The sequence below is a fragment of the Perognathus longimembris genome, chromosome 11 (genome assembly GCF_023159225.1).
Source record: "Perognathus longimembris pacificus isolate PPM17 chromosome 11, ASM2315922v1, whole genome shotgun sequence".
Taxonomy (NCBI): Eukaryota; Metazoa; Chordata; class Mammalia; order Rodentia; family Heteromyidae; genus Perognathus; species Perognathus longimembris.
In genome coordinates this window covers 40,847,409-40,869,929 of record NC_063171.1, presented here as the reverse complement: position 1 = coordinate 40,869,929, position 22,521 = coordinate 40,847,409, and the positions used below count along the sequence as shown (strand labels likewise).

Here is a 22,521-nt window from a genome sequence, read left to right as displayed (position 1 = left end):
TGGTGGGTGCTGGGCCACTGTCTTATCCCGTCTATGGGTAAACAGAAGGCTTTTAGTTGACCAAGTTCACCTTTGGAGATTTAAAGACAGTGTATTTCTGATTCTCTTGGGAGCTGGTTATCTTGAGTAGCCCTAACATTTGTGCCTGTGTGTGGCTGGTAGTGTAAAAGGCTATGGTGCCCGTGTCTCATGCCTCTAGTACTACCTTCTCAGGAGGCTGAGATCTGAGAATCCCAGTTGGAAGACAGCCTGAGCAGGACAAGCCAGACTATTTCCAGTGAGCTACAAAATACAAATAAACAAGCAAACAAAAAACCCTGGAAGTGGGACTGTGGCTCAAGTGGTAGAGTGCTAGCTTTGAGCACAAGCTCAGAAACAGCCCTGAGTTTAAGCCCCAGGACAAGTACACACACACACACACACACACATTATGGTAAGAATCCCAATTAATTGAGTACTTCCTGAACAAGGATATTTTGTAAATATTTCATCAATGTTGCAAGGTAATTATTTTTAACCCATCTTATAAATTGATAAAGGAGTTGGCTGCTCAGGGATAAATACATAGCTACTCAACAGAACTCTGGGTCTGTTTGTGAACTCCATGCCCTTCTGCCCTACTCTGCATTTGGAGGGGAAGAACTGGGTCTCACTATGTATTCCAGACTGACCTCCAACTGATGACTCTCCTGCCTCAGACTGCTGAGTGTGGTATGACATACCTGTAATCCCAGCTTCTCCACTCTGCCTTCCTTTGTGCACCCTCAAAAGATCCTTTCTTTTTTTTTTTTTGGCCAGTCCTGGGCCTTGGACTCAGGGCCTGAGCACCATCCCTGGCTTCTTCCCGCTCAAGGCTAGCACTCTGCCACCTGAGCCACAGCGCCCCTTCTGGCCATTTTCCATATATGTGGTGCTGGGGAATCGAACCGAGAGCTTCATGTGTAGGAGGCAAGCACTCTTGCCACTAGGCCATATTCCCAGCCCAAGAGATCCTTTCATTTGTCACTTGATTATAGCCGTTTTCCAGGAAACCCATATATGCAATCATTTGGGATGTTCAGAATTCTGCCTTAAAAAGGGTTTAGGTGTGTTTGTATGTATTTAGTGGTACTAGGGATCAAATCCAAAGCCTCACCATGCTAGGCAAGCACTGTACCACTGAGCTATATCACCATAAAGGGTTTAATTAGAAGAAAACAACATGATGAGACAATTCCACAATGCTGTGCAATTCTCTCTGGTGAGGAACCCAAAATGTCACTGGAATTAGGTGTGTTCGCTTGCTGGTCTGTTTTGCATTCAAGCTCTCTGGCCAGGAGAGTCCTCTGGTACCAGAAGCCTTGTGAAGTTATGAAATGATATCAGTGTGGTATTCAGTTGAAATGCAAAGGAAGTAATGGGAATATTCATTTAATGGATACTGTGCACAGAGAAATAGCAGTGATGATAACAAAAATACCTGGTCTTGGCCAGGTACCAGTGGCTCACATCTGTAATCCTAGCTATTCAGGAGGCTGAGATCTGAGGATCGTGACTCAAAGCCAACCAGGGCAGGAAAGTCCATGAGACTCTTATCTCCAGTTAACCTCCAGAAAACCGGAAGTGGCACTGTGCTCAAGTGTTAGAGTGCTAGCCTTGAGCTGAAGAGCTCAGAGACAGCCTGGGCCCAGAGTTCAAGCTCCACAACCAACAACAACAAAAATCCCTGGTTTTGAGAAGCTTACCTTCTTTAGAAGGAAACAGACCTAATAGGGCTGAACAAGTATTTACTAAGCACCTTCTATATGGGACACACTTGGGAAGCAGCACAGAACAAGAGGGACCCAGTCCTCACCTTTTGCATGCCTTTAGCCTTGTAGAAAATGACATCTTTCATTGGTTGCTACATACCCAGTCACTTAATTGCAATTGTAGAAGGGCTTCAAAGAGTAACAAGACTGGTTATGGGAAAATGTTCCTGAACAAATGATGTGCTGAATTCTGGGGAATTATCAGTGAGAAGAGTAAGGGCTGGCACTATTCCAGGCAGAAGGGATGGCAGATGCAAAGGTTTTGAGGTTGGACTGTGGCAAGCTGAAGGAACAGAAAGATTTGAATTCTAGAGTAAGGCAGGCAAGGCCTAGATCTTGGCAGGTATTGGAAAACATTGAGGAATTTGTAAGATCAAAAGACCACTTAGAGTTCAGAGTAGCTATGAAAACTAGGCAAGACTTCAAGAAAGCTGAGTTTTGTGGAAAAGTTGCAGCTGGGTTATGGACAAACTGAGTGATGTGGACTATCCTCTAGACATCTGGAGAGGTTCTGAGTTAGGAGAGAGCAGTCAGAGGTGTTAATTGCTGGCAGCTAAAGGCTGCTGCATTCCTCAGAATTAGTCCATAAGGGGGCAGCACTGCTGAGTGGGAAAAGCATGAACTGGGCTTGGATTTCAACTCTGCTTTGCAGTGTGACCTTGGACATGTTTAATTTCAGCAAACTTCAGATTCCATGTCTGTAAAATGAGTATCACTCTCTGCTTTTTGCATCATGGTCACAGTACAATTTAGATGAAATAAGTTTGTAAAATTATTAACAGTGATAGGTACTTACATATTGCATAATTCTTGCTATGATTACTATTGCTCAAAAGCCAAGGATGTTTTTGCCATTCAATAAACGTTTATTAGACAAGATCCCTGCTCTTGTGATACTTTCATTCTAACAAAAGGAGCCAGATTGCAAGCAGATACGTAATAAGACAGATCTGTGTGCTGAAACGCACTTATAACCCCAGCACTTGGGAGTCTGAGGCAGGAGGATTGGAAATTTGAGGACAACATGGGAAGTGTAGCAAGACCTTGTCTCAAAAGTCTACCCCAAAAGGCTGGGGATATGGCCTAGTGGCAAGAGTGCCTGCCTCGGATACACGAGGCCCTAGGTTCGATTCCCCAGCACCACATATACGGAAAACGGCCAGAAGCGGCGCTGTGGCTCAAGTGGCAGAGTGCTAGCCTTGAGCGGGAAGAAGCCAGGGACAGTGCTCAGGCCCTGAGTCCAAGGCCCAGGACTGGCGCAAAAAAAAAAAAAAAAAGTCTACCCCAAAAGAAAAACCTGAAATTGAGATGTATATTAGACTAGAAGTAAATGCAAGGAATTAAGAGTAGAATACTGTGGGAGAGAGTGACTGGGTTACTTACGGTCAGTCCTAAGGGAAGGACTCCCTAAGGAGACAGTATGTGAACTGAGCTCTGATAAAGAAAAGTAGCAGGAATGGGAGGAGATTGGATGACCATTCCAGGTAGTGAGAACAGCCACCTGAGAGAATCAGAACAGGCTGGTGTGGTTCAGAAGTTGGAAGCTAATGATACACTAAGTTTATTTGTTTTGTTTTTGTTGCCAGTCCTGGGGAATGGACTCAGGGCCTGAGCACTGTCCCTGGCTTCTTTTTGCTCAAGGCTAGCACTCTACCTCTTGAGCCACAGTGCCACTTCCGGCTTTTTTCTCTATATGTGGTTCTGAGGAATCGAACCCAGGGCTTCATATATATGAGGCGTGCACTTTACCACTAGGCCATATTCCCAGCCTAATGATACACTAAGAAAACGGGCTTTGAACACCAACTTTGCCAGATAGTAATGGTGTGACCATAGGCAAATTACTTACTTTGGCTGTCTCCTTAAAGCAGAGATCATGTGTCTATGTCAGAAGATTGTGCAAGAACATGTGCAGACAATAATACTGTACACAGTAAAAACTTTAAAGTAGGGTGTTTGTATAGTTTGAGTAAGGGAGAAAAGGGAATGAGGCCAGTGAAGAAAGCTGGATTATGCAGACCACAGTAAGTTGTTTGGTTTTATTGAAAGTGCAGTGGGAAGCCACTGGAGGATTTTAAGCAGGGAGTAGCAAGACCTGATTTAAAATTTGACAAGACCAATCTGGCTGATCTGTGGAAAATGGATTGTAGGGATTTTCTTTTTCTTCAAAAGGTCATATGTTGCCAGAGTGAGCAGCTGGGCTTGTTTGGAGCAGGGTGAGTAGCCTTCTTTGTCTTGGCCCTGGAGGCATAGCATTCTGTCATAGTTAACAGTTTTGTCCTAAGCACTTGCTCTTCACCAGTGACTATACTGAGTAGTGGTATAAAGCAGAGGCAAGGAAGATACAGTCCCCATGGAAAACACCTGGTGCACCTGAGACCCCTCATATGAGAGCTTCTGCTCCTTTCATTACTTTTGTACTTGCTCTTATTTGGAGCATATGATCTTGGATAAGCTAGAGCCAGATATAATGGGCTGTATAGGATGTCAAGAAGGGTAAAGACCTTGAAGGAAGGTATGAACCAGGAATAACTCCCAATAAAGAGAAAGCAGACATTCCATAGGTGAAAATGGAAGGACATTCTGAGAGGACACCTTGAAGTAGGAGGTTGGGAAGCAAGGGCCCGAGACAAAGGAGGAATGAATATAATGAATATAAGGAATGAATATAAGGAGGAATGACATAAGAGGAGGAAGGAACAAGAGAGGGACTTTGTGTGGGCTAGACTTGCAGGTTATTGGTGCTGTGTCCCGAGGCCCCAGGGAAATCTTAGTAGCATCAGCTAACTTAAGTAATCAAAAGCTTTAAGCCAGCAATTTCACTTGAAAAAATTGAAAGGTATATGTAAACATTTATCTACCATGGAATACTTTGGCTGCTAAAAATAGCTATAATTCCAGCATTTAGAGGCATAGGTAGGATTATTAGTTGGAGGAAAGCCTGAACCACAAAGACCCCTGTATCAATCTATCTGTATATATGTACATATATGTATACACATAGAAATATATGCATATAAGAATATTTATATGGAGAGATGTTGGAGAAATAGTAAATGAAAAGGGAAGATTATAATACATTTCTTTAAAAAAATAACAAAATGCACCCAACAGATGTGTATATATTTGTGCAGCAAAAACATGACAAGAATGTTCATGGCAGTATTATTTTTTAATAACACATCAAAGTAGGAAACAACTGAAATATCTATCAATGGTGAAATGATAGCATGCTCATACAGTAGAATACAGCAGCAAAGATGATGAACCGAATCTATGCACAACATGGGTCTCAAGAGCATGTTAAAGCTGGGTGCTGGTGGCTCACGCCTGTAATCCTAGCTTCCAAGAGGCTGGGATCTGAGGATCACGGTTTGAAGCCAGCCTGGGCAAGAAACTCTGTGAGACTCTTATCTCCAATAAACTACTCAACAAAGCTGGAACTGGTGCTGTGGCTCAAATAGTAGAGCACTAACCTTGAGCACAGAGAGGCTCAGGGACAGCCCAGGTCCCGAGTTCAAGCCCTAGGGCTGGAAAAAAAAAAAAAAAACATGTTAAAATCCAAGTTGGGTGTGGTGACTTTTATAATCCCAACATTAGGATGTGGAGGCAGGAAAAGATGAGTTCCAATCAGCCTGGACAACACAGAATTTGTCTCAAAATAAACACATAAATATTCATTTTATCTGAAGCTCAGCACACAATGTTGACCAGTGCTATTTGATGTCAGAATGATGGGTACCTGCCGGGCTAGATTTACCTCCCCTGGGTCTGGGGATGCCAAGATTACTCTCTCTCTCTCAAGTGTGTTCCCCTTTTCACCCTCTCCCCTGGGCGCCTGACCTACGGGCGACCTACGGGCGCCCAGGGTGGAGTGACGGGGACACAGGTAAGCCTCAGTGCACGTGGCTGAATGAGACTCCTCAGGCCCTTCAAGAAAGACACTCACAGATGCATGGGCGTCTCCGAGAAGATCTCATGGGCGTTCTGATTTATTCAAATGAAGGGGCCAAGAGATATACCCCAAAGGCGGGCACAGGAGAGGGGCCCCTGATTGGTCCCAAGGGCTGTTCCTCAAGTGATGTCAGGGGACTTCCTTTGTGGGCGGAGACCCAGCCCCCCAAGGGTTGGGTTCTGGGGTCCCCGGCCATCAGACACCTGCTCTACCCCAGGGGCAGGGGCTGCCTTGCTTCTCTTCTGGTTGAAGTCGAAGGAGGGAGGGACTACCTTCAGCAGCCCCAGGGCTGGGGGAAGGGCAGCGTCTCTAAGGGAGCCCTAGTTGCCCTTCCCCCCCTTAAGGCCAAGCTAAATCCCCAACAGGTACCTTTTAAAAATGTTTAGTCATTTAAAAATAAGGCAAGTGTAAAATACATATAACATAAACTTTACCATCTTAAAGTGCATTCATAATATTGTATAAGCAAAGCATTACCACTATCTTGTTCCAGAATGCTAAGTAGTCACTTGGCATGCTTCTCAATCCACATGCTGTTCCTTTTGGAGGAGGGGGGTAATGACTGGGGAGACTTAAGGGGGGCTTCGGAATATTGGTAATGATGGATTTAAAAAACCAGGTAGGGGGCTGGGAATATGGCCTAGTGGTAAGAGTGCTTGCCTCGTATACATGAAGCATACATGAAGCCCTGGGCTCGATTCCCCAGCACCACATATATAGAAAATGGCCAGAAGTGGCACTGTGGCTCAAGTGGCAGAGTGCTAGCCTTGAGCAAAAAGAAGCCAGGGACAGTGCTCAGGCTGAGTCCAAGCCCAGGATTGGCAAAAAAAAAAAAAAACCAAAACCCAAACCTGGTAGGTATTAGACGTTTGTATTATGAAAATTCATCTAGATGTATGTACTTGTATGTACTCTTCTATCTGAATATAGATGTAGATGTATAAATTTAACTGATTTCCCCCCTAGGATGTAGGATTATGAATCCATTTTCATATTTACTTTGTTTTGTTAACTTGTGTTTTCCTGTTGGTCTTCATGAACACAACTATTAATTTGGTAACAAAATTTTGACACTTAAGGCATCTTAAAGGGGAATATGAATTTCATGTCTGCTAAGAGAAAATGTTTTTTGTTTTTTTTTGGCCAGTCCTGGGGCTTGGACTCAGGGCCTGAGCACTGTCCCTGGCTTCTTTTTTTTTTTTTTTGCTCAAGGCTAGCACTCTGCCACTTGAGCCACAGCGCCACTTCTGGCCGTTTTCTGTATATGTGGTGCTGGGGAATCGAACCCAGGGCCTCATGTATATGAGGTAGGCATTCTTGCCACTAGGCCATATCCCCAGGCCAGAAAACGTTGTTTTTAAAAAAAATCATAACAGGTAGTGGAACTGTGCCATCAAAACTTTAACCTGGGTTTGGAGGCATGGCTTAATTGGTAGAGTGCCATCCAGTGAGTGAAAGTGTAAGGTACTGAGTTTGAATTCTGGTCTTGGACCTAAAAAAATTCCATGACTTTGTCTAATCATTACTTTGCTTCAGAATTGCTATTTCTGTATCTGTCTACCACCTGATGTGGTTTTGTACCTGTCTTCTCTCCCTGGTGGCTTTTCTTCCTTGTGGATATAGAGGGAATCTGTTGGAGAGACATACCGAGGGAGGGTGACCAGCTTTCCCTGGCTACTGGGTCATTGTATTCAGAGGATTCACTTCTTGGCAGACTGAAAGTAAATGTGAAGTAAAAGCTGGAGAATCTGAGAAGAAAGGGTAGAGATTAAGGTGAACTGTCTGTCTGCAGTGGCCTGAAAGGGGCATCAGGAAGTAGAGAAAGGCTTTAAGCAGGTAAACGACTGCCTCCATCTCAACCTGCTCTTCCAAAAGAAATCAACTACTCCAGAAAAAAGGATTTGGTAACAGGAAATGTTCACAGCCTTCTTCAATCACCCTGCATCCACCAAAGCTCCTGTCCCTAGGCATTTGAAATACCTTTACCCTTGCTTTATTGAGTTTTTCACCATTCGTCTCTCAACTTTCATCACTAGCCTCTCCAAATCTCTCAGGCATCATTAACCTCTCGCTTCTGCCTACTTCCACAGTACCTCATTCATATTTCTCCAACCACAGTCACCAGGTTGTGTAATAATTTCCTAGCAATCTGTGATCTCTTTAATAACTGCGATGAAGTCTTTGTGTTCAGTGCTTCCTAACACCCACACAATTCCACATGTAACAAATGCTGATCTAAATTGTTGAAGGTGAATCTTCTTTCACTATTGACCTTTTCCCCAAGTAGAATGATCGCACATGTTCCTTATTCCTCTCCACAGATTTTTAAGATATAATTTTGTTATTATTAAGGTGTTGTACAGGGGGTTACCATTTCATAATTCAGGTGATGTGTACATTTCTCTTTTGGACAATGCCACCCCCTTTTCCATAGGTTTTTATGCTTCATCCTCCCCTGGTCCCAAGATTTCTTTCTTAAGAGATTATTATTACACATGTACCCTGGACCTGGAGGTGCAAACATGCCCAGTTCTGTGAGCATTATGGGGCCTGTAGTCATTCCACTCCCTCTGCAGTCCTTTTCAGCAATTTACCCTACTGCTTCTCCTGAATTCCAAACCCTGGCCATATGTTTAATATGTTACTTTCAGCTGAAGTTTTTGACAGGAATTTTCCTCTACACACTAAAAGATGTCAATTCTGTCGTACCTTTTCCTTACCTGGCAAGCCCTTGGGATATATATGTCAGGCACAGTGCTGGCTCATAATCTAATGGGAGAGGCAGCCACTACTTTACAAGGATTCATTAAGCATGCTCTTGCCTGATAGGCATGGCTTCCTTGAGGACATTAAAAAAAAAAAAAGCCAAATACTCAAATTTAAGTAGCAGGTAGTTAGAAGAAAATAGGCAACAGAAGAGCCAAAAGGAACTATATGTTTAAAGGTCTCTGAAGTCTGGGGGTTAGTAGAGATTACATATTTAAAGATCTTAAAGGAATTGCCAATAGTTGGAATGGGGAGCTGAGCATAACACATCCCAGATGAGGTTGGAGAAGCAGGGGTTGATGAATCAAGACAGAGCTTTGCTGCATGATAAGTTGGCTTTAGTCAGGAATCTTTTCATTGAAAGTGACAACAAATCCACTTACAAAAAAAGGGGGGGGGCCCTTTAGTGGCTCAGCAGCTAAAAGTTCAGGGCTTTCAAGATCAAAGATGTCATTGAGTCTTAACACCTCTCTCATCTTTGCTGTCCTTTGTGTGAGCTTTATTCTTTCTCAGTGAAATGGTCCCCTGATCTCCCTCAGACACACAGCGGACAGCTGGAGTGGAAAAGAATGGAGATGAGGAAAGATCATTGATAGGAGCTGTGAATCTTTCTGCTCTTCAAACCCTTCAAGGTTCCTTTTTTGTCAAAGGAAGTCTAGACCGCCCCAGCGCGCAGCCCTCTGGAGGGCGGGACGCTGGCCATTGGGCCACTTTCCTGAAGGTAGAGAATGGGACGGGTGAGGGGTGATTCCTGGGCTCCTGTTTACTTTCTCAAACTAGCGAACCCATCACCCTTCACCGCTTCCTCTAGGGGCCTAAAGTGCATTTTTTGTCTGCTGTGTCCTCAACCTTTCTAGAGAGCAAAATCATTGGTTTCAGGGAGAGAGAGAGAGAGAGAGAGAGAGAGAGAGAGAGAGAGAGAGAGAGAGAGAGGGAGGGAGGGAGGGAGGGAGGGAGGGAGGGAGGGAGGGAGGGAGGGAGGGAGGGGTAGGAACCCTAGAAACTCCACCCATTCCCCTATTTGAGGTCTCCAGTCCCCAGCGGTTCCCCTCCCCCCACCCCCATACTAAGCGGGCCCTGACCTACTTGTCTCGCCCCCTCTGCAGCTTCCTGCAGGTCCTGGTCAAACCTTTCCAGGTCCTGCCCAAGTTCGGGGCTTCAGACTCCTCCATCCTCCGGTGGGGAGAGCCCTTCTTCACCCGCGCGCTCACACCACCTAGGCACGAGGACCCGGCACCGAACGCTCCGTCTGGGGGCCCCCTTCCCGTGCACCCCCCACCCCGGGCCCGGCGCTTCCGCCTCCGGAGCGGAGACTCCTCCCCCTCGCCATCCCGATTGTATTCCTAGAAGAGCCGCCGGAAAAGCCTCCACCGGCTCGGCCCGGGATCGCGATCGGCAAGACGCTGGCTCCTCGCGGCAGCGGGTTCCCCTCCGCCCGGGGACCGCAGACCCGAGGCCGCGCGCCCCGCCTGGGCCCGGCGCGGGTGGCGCGGGCAGCGCCGGCGCGGCTTCAGCACCACGGACAGCGCTCCGCTCGCGGCCCGGCCGCCGGCTGCGCGCCCAGCTCGGGTAGACCCGGCGGCCAGCTATGCCCACGGCATGGCCCGGCGCTCCAGCCCCATGGCGCTGCTCCTCAGCCTTGGCCTCCTCTGTCTGTGTTCAGGTAAGAACAGACCGGCCGGCTTCCCCTGCCCCAATCCATGGCCCAGCTTTGTCTCGCTCTTTGGATGGAAGGGATCCCCTGGAGTTTCCAAGAGCCTGCAGCCAGGGCAGGGGGTGGGGGCTGGGGTGGGGGTGGGTGGGACTAGGGAGGAGACCCCAGGGACTGCAAGGAGTCTTGAGGAGACTTGTTTGCCAGGAGGACCTCCCAGAAAGAGTATATGATGGAACAGACGGAACCCTGGGCCAGTGGCCACGGGAAGGGTGTGGGTACAGAGGAGCCGGGTGAAAGATCGCTCAGCTTTCTGGATTGGGGAGAGGGGGGCGCATATAGGCGGAGATGCCATTTGACTTTTTCTGAAACATTGTCCCAAGAGTTCTCCTGGCTTCAACAACTCTCCCTTAGCTCTACCTCATTTCCCACTCCCCTCATGGGCTCTGGATTTGGGTCACCCTGGAGGGACTGGCAGGAGGGAGACCAAGCTGACTTGTAGGATGGGACAGGAAACTTGAAAGCGCAAAAACATCAAGCTGAGGATAGCAAAGGCACTCTGTAAGGGCTGGGGGCAGGTGTTTGAGCAGAGTTACCCAAGGGGATAAAGGGGGTGGGTGAGCTTTCCACATCTACACGCCACTTCGTGGAAGGTAGACTCTAACATATATAGAGCTCAGGGGTTAATCTATGCCCTGACCCCCAGGCAGCCCTAACCCAACTCCAACCCAGGGTGTGTGGAAGTAGGGGGTTGGTCACGTCCGGTTATCTGTGGAGATGCATAATGTTATTTTGCACACACAAACTGACTCAGATTAGGAGGAAGAGTATGTGACAGGGCACATGCCCACTCCTCTCTCACCACCCTCTAAACCTCCTGTGAGCTGCGTTTGCTGGGGGAGCCACCAAGGCCAAACCTCAAGCCTTTTGAAATCACCTACAGCGAACCAGTGGGAAGCAGGTCTCCATTATTCCTTGAAAAGTGGCTTCTAAATCTGAGGCATCTCTAAGGGGCTGTCTGGACTCCTTGGTCGGTGGTCTCGGAGAGGGTGGGGTAACCTAAACATTTTGAAGTATCCTTAGGGAGGGGACAGTAGGAAGCTATCGTCTCTCTTCTTCATTAGGCCTAATTGTCCCACTTACCTGTGGATAGGCAGGATCTTTTTTTTTTTTTTTTTTGCCAGTTCTGGGGCTTGAACTCAGGGCCTGAGCACTGTCCCTGGCTTCTTTTTGCTCAAGGCTAGCACTCTACCACCTGAGCCACAGAGCCACTTCTGGCCTTTTCTATATATGTGGTGCCAAGGAATTGAACCCAGGGCTTCATGTATACAAGGCAAGCTCTCTTCTACTAGGCCATATTCTCATCCCCCCACCCCCCCCCTTTTTTGTCAGCTGTGTGGCTTGACCCTTTTGCTCAAGGCTAATGCTCTACCACTTTGAGACACAGTGCCACTTCTGGTTTTCTGGTGGTTCATTGGAGAAAAGAGCCTCGAGGACTTTCTTGCTGGGGACTGGTTTGAGCCATGCTTCTTAGACCTCACCCTTCTGAGTAGATAGGATTATGGGTGTGAGCCACCAGTGCCTGGCTAGTGAACCCTCTTGTGTATTCACTTTGTTTCCCTGCCTTGTCCAGGGGTATGGTGTACCGACACAGAGGAGCGGCTGGTGGAGCACCTCTTGGATCCCTCTCGCTACAACAAACTTATTCGTCCAGCTACCAATGGCTCGGAGCTGGTGACGGTGCAGCTTATGGTGTCCCTGGCCCAGCTTATCAGTGTGGTAAGTTGCACACTCCGCCCAACTACTCAAGTCAGCCCAGCCAAAATGTGTTGCTGTTTGTCTTCACCCTTCTGGTGTTCTTGAGGTGGACAGGGCCACAAAGGGTGGCAGCACATTTGCAGGTTGCTGTGGGCAGGGCTTTTCTGCAACTTCTTTATTTCTTCACAGCACGAGCGGGAGCAGATCATGACTACCAATGTCTGGCTGACCCAGGTGAGTTCTCTTCTCACCCCACATTTTCTTTACCCCTGTCTCCTTTCTTTCCTCTCCTTCTCCTCTTCCTTCTCCTTCTCTTTGTGGGTATGTCCTTTTCTCTGTTTCATTTACCTCAAAACAAGCAGAAAAATGTAGACTTTGGAGTCCTAAATAATTGGATTTGAATCTTGGTTGGTGCTATGGGTCTTTAAACCCTGCCCGATTCATCTCCTCATTTTGGCTGACTTAGCTGTGTATATTCATAGAGAGTATCAAGCAAGGCACACTGTTGGGCAGAGAAGAGACTGGTTTTTAGAAACTTCCTCGAGCCATTCTACAATCTTTCTGTGCCTTTCCTTGACCTTGGGCCCCTCCTGGGGGCAGAAGTTGGTGTTGCCTCCCTCTCTCCCTTTCCCAGGAGTGGGAGGATTACCGCCTCACCTGGAAGCCTGAGGAGTTTGACAATATGAAGAAAGTTCGGCTCCCTTCCAAACACATCTGGCTCCCAGATGTGGTCCTGTACAACAAGTAGGTGACCCTTGGGAAGGTTTGGGGAGACCACGGGAGGGCTCAGGATAGGAAGTAATGGGGGAAAATGAGAGCGATTCCTTTGTGCTGTGATATGGAAGGGACTTCTTATGGGAAGGTTTGCAGATGAGCACTGTGCAGGCCAAGGGTGGGGATTGTCTGTTAATCATTTGGTATATGACAGGACAGACACATATATGTTTAATGAGCTGCCCTGAGGATGTTGGAAACATCCAAAGGACCCTTTGCAGAAAAAAGGTTCCCCATCCCTGATCCAGGCTCACAAACCTAGACCAGTGAGATATAGTGTACATTGTCAATGGTCTTGCACCGTGACCAGCTCACTTAGGATTCCTACTACTTGCAGTTGAGGTGGGGATATTAAACAAAGATTGACAGCCCCTAGTGTTCATTTACATTGATTCAAGAACAGGGGTTTCTGGAAACTTGATCAAAGAAACATAAGTCCTAGTTTCTCCTGTAGATTAGATCTTGTCTCCCTCCCCCCTCTAAAGTTCCTTCCTCAATTTATAGAACTATGCCCTATGCACCACCTGCCCCTTTCCCTCTCCATTGGTTAGAGCGTATCACCCTGGCCTCTGCAACTTGGCTTCTGCAACTTCTTTACTGTCATGAGGAGCAGCTAGCCTATGTAATATGGGACAAGCAGCAGATGGAACCCCTTCTCCATATACCTTTTCCTATCTCTCATCCAGGACACCAGTTCTTACTACCAGCCCACACACATCCTCTTCCTGCTCCATTCTCTGTACTCCTGGGTGATATCTTTCAGACACAGGCTCTCTTCCCTGTATCTCCCTCTGGCTTTCCTCTCCCACTCAGGCCTACGCTGACAGGTAGGGAAGAGAGGAATGCTCAGGCCAGAGCTGACTGTTTCCATTCCTTGGCAGCGCTGATGGCATGTACGAGGTGTCCTTCTATTCCAACGCGGTGGTCTCTTATGACGGCAGCATCTTCTGGCTGCCACCAGCCATCTACAAGAGTGCATGCAAGATCGAAGTCAAGCACTTTCCCTTCGACCAGCAGAACTGCACCATGAAGTTCCGCTCGTGGACCTACGACCGCACCGAGATCGATCTGGTGCTCAAGAGCGATGTGGCCAGCCTGGATGACTTCACGCCCAGTGGGGAGTGGGACATTGTGGCGCTGCCTGGCCGGCGCAATGAGAACCCGGACGACTCCACTTACGTGGACATCACCTATGACTTCATCATCCGCCGCAAGCCGCTCTTCTACACCATCAACCTCATCATCCCCTGCGTGCTCATCACCTCCCTGGCCATCCTCGTCTTCTACCTGCCTTCCGACTGCGGCGAGAAGATGACCCTGTGCATCTCCGTGCTACTGGCGCTCACCGTCTTCCTCCTGCTCATCTCCAAGATTGTGCCCCCCACGTCCCTGGATGTGCCGCTGGTGGGCAAGTACCTCATGTTCACCATGGTGCTGGTCACCTTCTCCATCGTCACCAGTGTGTGCGTGCTCAACGTGCACCACCGCTCGCCCACCACGCACACCATGGCGCCCTGGGTCAAGGTCGTCTTCCTGGAGAAGCTGCCCACGCTGCTCTTCATGCAGCAGCCGCGCCAGCACTGTGCCCGCCAGCGCCTGCGCCTGCGGCGGCGCCAGCGGGAGCGCGAGGGGGCCGGGGCCCTCTTCTTCCGTGAGGCCCCGGGCGCAGACTCCTGCACCTGCTTTGTCAATCATGCCTCGGTCCAGGGCTTGGCTGGGGCCTTCGGAGCCAAGCCTGAGCCTGAGGCTGGGGGCCATCCTGGGCGCTCTGCTGGGCCGTGTGGCTGCGGCCTTCGGGAGGCTGTGGACGGAGTGCGCTTCATCGCGGACCACATGCGGAGTGAGGACGAGGACCAGAGTGTGAGTACAGCCCTGCCACCCCAGGGGTGAGATATTTATGAGGGTACATGGAGCAGGGACCCTGTATCTGGAAAGCAGGGCGTTGCTTGGATGTGCCAAGTTAAAGAGCACAGGATGGAGGAAATGTGAGGCTCTGGCGTGTGTGTGTGTGTGTGTGTGTGTGTGTGTGTGTCTACTGAGGCTTGAATTTAGGGCCTCACACTCTTGCCCAGCTTTCTCACCCAGTGCTGCGTGAGCCACAGCCCCACTTCTACTTTTTCTGATTGCAGATAAGAGTCTCATAGACTTCTGCCCTGGCTGGCTTCACACTGTGATTCTCAGATCTCAGCTGGCTGGGTTGCTAGGATTACAGGCATGAGCCACCAGTCCACAGCTTGGCCCAGGTTCTTGATTGGCATGTTGGAGAAGAGTCAGTACAAGATGACCTTGCAACTTCCTGAGGACCAGTACCCAGGACTAAATGTCTCTCCCCTGGGACATCATTAGCGTCCTGAGGACATCCTGGAAAGGGGAGAGGCCCTTCTGGGTTTGCAGCTGGCCTGTGGCTGTCACCCAGTGTCCCTCCCCATAGCTTGCATTACCACATCCAAGTTGTTAATCTGCAGCTCTTAGCACAAATGGAAAGCCCTTTGTGGGGCACGCAGGGGGCAAAATTGAGGACAGTCCGGATGGGAAGGAGGGGAGGGTTAAAAGGTTCCATGAGTCTCCCAGCAGAGGGAACAGAGTCTCAAATCAATATCCCTTTTCTCTCTTCTGTGTCCTGGGGAACCATCTGGTGAAATATTTATGGAGATGGGGCCAGGGAGGGGAGGGGGTCCACCCCTCCCCTCTTTCTGCATGCCCAGCTTTGGCTCTTTTCTGCAGTGTTCCCAGAGGAGATTCCTTGGGACTGAGTCAGGAGTTGGGGGGAGGTATGAGGGGCTAGCATCCCCCCACTTGGGGCAGCAGCTGCCCAGCTCTGAGGTAAGTGTGGGGTACCTGTCTGGTTCCAGGCCAAGGCCCTGCTGTTGCCATGGTGACTGGCTAGGTTTCCTCGGGGAATCTGCCATTCCTGTTAGGGGATGAGGAGGAGCAGACATGCTGCCTTGTGTTGGGGTGGGGTGTGGTTTCAGAGGATGGCAGGAAATTAGGTTGGAGAAAAAGCTTGGGCCAGAGAGCACTTACAGTTTGAATGTGGAAACTGTGGGGGCTGAAACTGGAGGAGATGGAGTGGGAGCCCCAGAGATGCTGGTGCACAGGGCTTAGCTGCTGCTGCAGTATCGCGCGGGCTTCCTTCCGTTCCCCCTCCCCCCCCCCCACTGCAGGCCGTTCATGTAGTGTGCATTTGCCAATCCAGGTGCCGAGGATGCACTGACCTATTTGGATGCCTCACAGTCATCTAGATCTCAACCTACATTTTCACCAACCCTCTCCCTGGCTTCCCCATCCTTTATTAAATGGCATCACCATCCACCCAGTGTTTCAGACCAAAAGCCTAGCGTGACCCCTCTCTTTCTCTGTTCCCATCAGCCAAGCCATCTGAAGTCCTATCCTGTGAGTACCCCCTCCAAAATAATTTTCAGCTTTCCTCACCACCTCCACCCCAATACCCAGGCCTTAAGCTGCCAGGAGCTCTTGCCTGGACTGGGGAAGAATTTCCCAATAGCCTTGCTGATGTTGCTTCTGGGCTCTTGCATACAAATAAATTGTGTTTCCCTCAGTTGGTGCCATTTCCCCCTTGCTCAAGACACTGGCTAATTCCCTCAACCGTCTTTAAGCAAGGCAAGGTTTTTCAAGGCCCAGAACTTTTGTACATAGAGATCTTTCTGCCTGCAATGCCTGTCTCTGTTTTCACTTAAAAATATTATCACTATTATAATTTTTTTTGCTCTATGATTTGAGAGTAAGCTAAAGCACTGCAACTCTTTACCCCCAAATACCTAACTGTGTCTCTCCTAAGAATAGGTTTTTTTCCCTTATATAATAGAGGCTGGGGATGTAGCTGAGTGGTCAAGTAGGTGCTCAGCATATAGAAGGTCCTGGGTTTGATTCCCTGAACCAAAAATAACCAACCCAAACAACAACCAAAATCCCAAGTTAATGATCAAAATCAGGAAATTAATTCACTACTTTTATAAAGCTCATGTTCCAATTTTTCCAGTTATTCTAGTAATGTCTTCAGCAGCGACACCACCTCCTGCCCTATTCCAAGCTCTCAAATTGCATTTAGTTGTCATATTTCTTTAGTTTTCTTCAACCTGAAATTATTCTTCAGTCTGGTCTCTCCTGGTTTAAGCATTTTTAAAGGTCCCAGGCCAGCTGGATTTTTTTTTCTTCAACATATTTCTGAAACATCAGGTTTTCTGATGTAGCTTAAATGCCATCTCCTCAAAAAAGGCTTTCTCAGGTTACCCTCTGAATTATATCCCTCTCTATTTCTTCTCTCTCTCTCTCTCTCTCTGACCTTTGCTACCCACATGGTGTGCCATTTAAAAATTCTTCTGTTTCTGTCTCCTTCAGACAATACCTCCCAGGATACATTTGTCTCGCTCACTTGTATCTCTAGTGCCTCGCGCCGCGGTGCCAGTTTCACAGCAGGTACCATTGTGACCTGAATGGGCGATGATTCAGCTGCTGGCCAGGGAAGGTGTGGTTGCCTCCTTGCCTGGCTTAAGGCCCAGCTTCAGGCTTCAGCAGAGTAACTATGAGGAAAGGCTGGCCCTTCATGTGAGCCCCATGGCTCTTGGACTTTCAAATGCCTTAGCGTATTATCTTGTTGACTGACTTGTTCACAGCTGAGCCCCAGCTCTCACTCTCTCGGGCCTCTGTGTGCCGCTAGGCGAGGCTCTCCTGTAAATGTCAGTTCCCATTTACCGGGCACTGCTCCAGATTCTAGAGGGGCAAAGATGAACCACGCAGGGGCTCTGTGGTTTAGGCGAGTGTACCTTGGTAGACATACACATCGAAACAGTATGGTATAGCATAAACACGGTGAGGGAGATATGGAAGGGAACCCAGAGAAGACAATATTTCATTGTCATTGGGGGGATCAGGGAAGCCTTCGTAGAGAGAGTGGTATTTGACCAGGTAGAGAAGGAGAAGTCAGGATTTTCAGACACAAAGCCAATCGAAAGGCACAGAGAGACCTGAGAGAACATACTGGGGTTTTGGTAAGTCTGGATTCTGTAGTGGGAGAGAATAAGAGATAGTCTATTTGTCATGGTAGGTCTTGATTCCAGACCTAGAAGTGTAGATGGGCTCTGAAGGCAGGTGGAATATGGGGACTTTTTAGGTGGATGAGGGAAGAGCCATGAAAGGTCACAGAGTAGGGCTGGGAATGTGGCCTGGTGGTAGAGTGCTTGCCTCCCATGCATGGAGCCCTGGTTTCGATTCCTCAGTACCACATATATAGAAAATGGCCAGAAGTGGCATTGTGGCTCAAGTGGTAGAGTGCTAGCCTTGAGCAAAAAGAAGCCAGGGACAGTGCTCAGGCCCTGAGACCAGGACCCAGGACTCGAAAAAAAGAAACGAAAAGAAAGGTCACAGAGTAGTCAGTGAAAAGAGGGGTAGGATATAGGGGACCTGTTATTCCCATTCTATTCCCAGCCCATCCCATGTTATGTGACTGACACCTGGGTCTCCTTCATCCAGGTGAGGGAAGACTGGAAGTACGTTGCCATGGTGATTGACCGCCTCTTCCTCTGGATCTTTGTCTTTGTTTGTGTCTTTGGCACCATCGGCATGTTCCTGCAGCCTCTCTTTCAGAACTACACCACCACCACCTTCCTCCACTCAGACCACTCGGCGCCCAGCTCCAAGTGAGACCTTCTCAGCTCCGTGGCCCTGCTCCCCTTGGCCCTTGTTATTCAATAGTATTGGGTGGAAGATGGGACCAGTGAGCTCTGGAAAGAGAGTGCCATTCCCGCAGATCCATCCCTACTTCCCAGAGCCCTGCCCATACCGCCATCTATATAGCCAACCCAGCCTGGAGGACAGAGTGGCCGCATTGCATTGGGCTGCACGCCTCATCTTGTATAAGGCAGGCAGGTCACGGTGGAGATGGAGACTGAGAAGTGGACAACAGTAATGTCAGAGCCCCACCCTGAGAATGGTGCTAGGGAAGGGGACAAGGACGGGGCAGAATCATCTATGGCCTTCAAGTCACAGGAGAAGAGATGGATGGACAGTGCATTCTGGTCCCCTTTGCAGCAGACTGTTAGAGGCACCTCATTTGTTAGTCAGGAACTTAGACTCCATCCTAGCCTGGCTGACACGGCGGTGGGTCAGAAGGAGGAGCTGAAAGGAAAGGCCTACTGTGACCTGACAGCTTCCCTACTGTGGACTGCAGCTGGGCTGGGAGACCCTACAGCGTCGGAGGATCCTGCAGTCAGGCGCGTAGGTAGGGAGTTTCTAGCTCACCTCTACAGCCCTTGCTTCTACAAGGTCCAGAGCCCAAACCAGGGTTCCCTTCTGCCTGATGCAGAGTCCTTCTCTGCATCCCCTGGTCCCCCTCTTCTTCCTTTGTTGTTTGGGCTCTGGGCTGGGTGTGAAGGAAGCCCCTGAGCTCTGAATCTCTTAGGGGCCTGCCTGCAGTCAGGGTGCACAGACTTGAACTGTGTGAGAAGTGCAAATTCACAGTATTTGGAGCTGGAAAAGCTTTTGCAGCCATGGATTGCAATGGCAGCCACGTTATAGATGAAGAAACAGAAGGCGACCCAAGCCCGTGGACCTGACCCTTCCTCCCCATCCTGAGGCCCACGTTGAACTGATGGATTCCTTGACGGAGGTAAACTAAAGACACTAGCTTTAAGCGGAGCCAACCTTTTGGACCCTGCAGCAGGAGCTGGGCTGGCGGGGGACCTGGCTGTGGAGGCCAGGGGAGCAGGGAGCAGCTGGCCGAGCTGGGCCCCACCAGCACTGGGCCTGCTTCCACTCATCTACTCCTGGTATTAGCCTTTCACTTCTATCTCCCCTGTTTCTTCCTCATATCCCGGTGTACGCAGGTTAAGTAGAACTTGAGAAGGACAGGTCTGGGCTGCCGGTGACTCCCCAGGAGGCATAGATTCAACAGATTATCTTGTGGGTTCCTGGAGGCTGCAGCCTGAAGCTGTTCCCACAGGCAGCCAGAGGCCACCTGGCCTTCTGGTCCAGGAAATGGCCTTACTAAGGGATCTCTTGCCTCTGCCCTTGTCACGTGACTGGCTCTGATTTGTGGTCCTAACCTGAGATCAGTGCTGGGACAGCAGATAGCAGGCTATCCAGGGGTTAGGTTACTAAATCCATTCAAGGGATCTGGTCTGTCAGGCCCATTCTAGAGCCCGGAGGGGCAGGGGGACTGCTGCTTCTCTGGGTACCATGGCGGTGGGAGGCCTTGCTGCTGGGTGGGTGGCGGGAGGGAGATACAGCACAAGCAAAGGGACCAGGATCTTGAGGCTCAGTTACCAACCAGCTCAGTCATTATTCTGAGCAGGTTGCTAGGCCTCAACTTCACTGTCTCATGATGGGGAGAGTTATACTCTCTTAGAAGGGTTGTGTGAGGATGGAAGATGTTTGTGGAAACATTGTGCTATCAGTGTAGGTGGCACAGAGTAGCTACTTGACGAATGTGGGGTCTGAGAGGCCCTCTCAGAGTCTGTGGGATGGGGGTCCCACCACTGGCATGCCAGCCTTCCTCTTGAACCCACAAATCACCTATCTCTTCCTTGAGCAAATCAAGTTTCTCCCAACAAGGCCTGGATGTGGGGGAGCTAGGGGCAGGGGGCAAGCTGCTGGGCAGGGTGTGTCTAAAGGACAGAGGCTGGAGCCAAACTTTACTTCCTTCCTGGGTAGAGCTTTTGTCCTGTTCCTGCTCAGTTGCCCTCAGTGCAGGTAGGTGTGTGCTCCGGTGTCCAGGGTGGTCTAATCTGGCTGTAGAAGGACATCACTGAGCCCCAAGCCAGCAGCTGCCAGTGATGTCCCTCCGGGTGCCGCACACCTGCCAGGATGGGCTTGTTGGTGTCTCCTCCTGGTAGCAGAGATTCCTTCCCTCTTCTAGGACAGGAAATGGAGAATTGCCATTTATTTATTTGTTTATTATTAACTTATTTATTTATTGTGCCAGTCCTGGGGCTTGAACTCAGGGCTGGGATTCTGTCCCTGAGTTTTTGCTCAAGCCTAGTCAGGACTAGATCTCTCACTTGAGACGTAACTCCACTTCCAGCTGTGTGTGTGTGTGTGTGTGTGTGTGTGTGTGTGTGTGTGTGTGTGTCTGGAGATAAGTCTCATGGATGTTCCTGCCCAGGCTGGCTTTGAACTATGATCTTCAAGTCTCAGCCTCCTGAATAGCTAAGGTTCCAGGCGTGAGCCACCAGCGCCCAGCAGGAATTGCCTGTATTTTGCCTGCACTCACAGTCCCGGGGAGAGAATTCTGAAACCCAGAGCAGGAACTAGAAAGAGCTGTGCCTCTGAATGATAGCAAGTCAGCGTGAGGCCCCCCGGGGCCTAGGCTCCCAGGGGCCTCCACCATCTGCTGCTGCAGTGGTACTTTTTTTTAAATTTTAAATTATGCTCCACTTGGGCTGACATCCAAGTTAGTCACCAGAGGGTGCTAGAAAGATTAGAGAGCTGCTGAAGTCCTCTCCACTTAACATAGCAAGTAATGAGACCCAGAGGCCACTTGCTGACTCATACAAGGCACTCACCTCTGGACGTGCTGCTGGCTGTGTGCAGTGGGAATGGTGGTGGTGGGGGGTGCTGGAACTGCATGGGGGAAGAACAACTGTGCAGTGCCATTTCTCCCCTCCCCCCTTGGTTTCAGCCCTTTGGGGACCATGCCCTTTGGAGGAGAGGAGGGTGGAGGAAGGGATTGGCAAGGACAGTAGGAAGCCTCTAGGGCACTGGGAAGCTTTGGAGAAGCACAGCCCCGGCCACCTTTGCATCCTCTGCTATCTCCTCTTGGGATGTCAGGGAGGCCCCTTGTCTCCTTTCCACAGTGGGGTTATCTCTAGAGAGAATTAGGTGCTGAGCTCGGGTAAGGCCTAGAAAAGGACTGAGGAGGGGTAGAACGAGTGTGGCCATTTGAGACTCTCCTGGGGGAGGGGGGACATTGAGGAAAGGAGTTAGGGATTCTTGTTAGACATGACAAGGCCCTGGTGATAGACACCATGTTGCCTGGTCTGCCAGTACATCCGGGCTGTGTGCCTGGCGGTGACAGTGCAGTGGGAGAAAGGCTGCTTCCGGCTAAGTGAGGGCTGCCATTCTGGAACTGCTCGTACCAAGCAACTGAGCGTATAAAAGCAAACAGGATTCAGGCGGCCTCCCAGGTGGGGTGTTCCACAAGGAAGACTACCTGCAAAGGAAAGGCAAGACCATTTCCTTCAAAGGAAACAGGCTCTGGCCTAGTTTGGGTCTCTTCCCATCTCAGTATTCGCCATGGTTTGCTAGGGTTTGGCTCTGTGCCAGTTTCTTCAGCTCTCCTGTTGCCATTCCTCCAAGCCGTCGTACAGGGGATGCATCCTCATTGCACAGGGAGGAACGAGGCTCTGACAGGACAGCGGACGGTAGACAGCACGATCTCTGAGGTGGCAGAGGACTGCTCCTTAGTTCTCACTGTGGTCTTTGGAGCAAAATTGCTCCTTGGGAAGAGAAAAAGGGTATTCTGGAACTTGTCTGAATTGCTCCCCACACCAGAACAATACAGTTCACTTGTCACCCTCTGCTTCTAGGTAGAGGTGGGCTGGTGTCATAGCATTACACGCATAGCCTAGCTTCCCATCACCAACCCTGACCAACCTGAACAAGCACTGCCTCTTCATAGTTATTCCGTTAGGCCTAGGAGGTCAGTGTGATAGTCACAGCGTTCCCAAGGGATGTTAGCCCTAGGAATTGGTAGGACAACTCAACCCCCCCCCCCCCACACTACCTACCCTACCCTCCTACCCTGTCCTTGGCCTCCCTTGTCTCCACTCCTGGAATATTTGCACTGGTCTAGTCTACCCCCAGCTGGACTT

The 22,521-nt window shown here is 49.5% G+C and overlaps 1 protein-coding gene across 1 annotated transcript; it reads left to right on the top strand.

The window, feature by feature from the left end:
- The first annotated feature begins 10,102 nt into the window (after positions 1-10,102).
- Chrnb2 (cholinergic receptor nicotinic beta 2 subunit) lies at positions 10,103-18,526 on the top strand. The gene is made up of 6 exons (XM_048358287.1): positions 10,103-10,174; positions 11,796-11,941; positions 12,110-12,154; positions 12,555-12,664; positions 13,576-14,554; positions 18,185-18,526. Exons 1-6 carry the CDS (start codon positions 10,111-10,113, stop codon positions 18,353-18,355), a joined length of 1,515 nt encoding a protein of 504 aa, XP_048214244.1. The 5' UTR covers positions 10,103-10,110; the 3' UTR covers positions 18,356-18,526.
- Positions 18,527-22,521: the final 3,995 nt, after the last annotated feature.

Bases quoted from the DNA above. Each gene is read 5' to 3' on its own strand.
- Chrnb2 (XM_048358287.1), top strand. From the start codon at position 10,111: ATGGCCCGGCGCTCCAGCCCCATGGCGCTGCTCCTCAGCCTTGGCCTC. The intron at 12,155-12,554 runs GTGAGTTCTCTT...TCCCTTTCCCAG, and splicing joins CCAATGTCTGGCTGACCCAG to GAGTGGGAGGATTACCGCCT. The intron at 14,555-18,184 runs GTGAGTACAGCC...TCCTTCATCCAG, and splicing joins GTGAGGACGAGGACCAGAGT to GTGAGGGAAGACTGGAAGTA.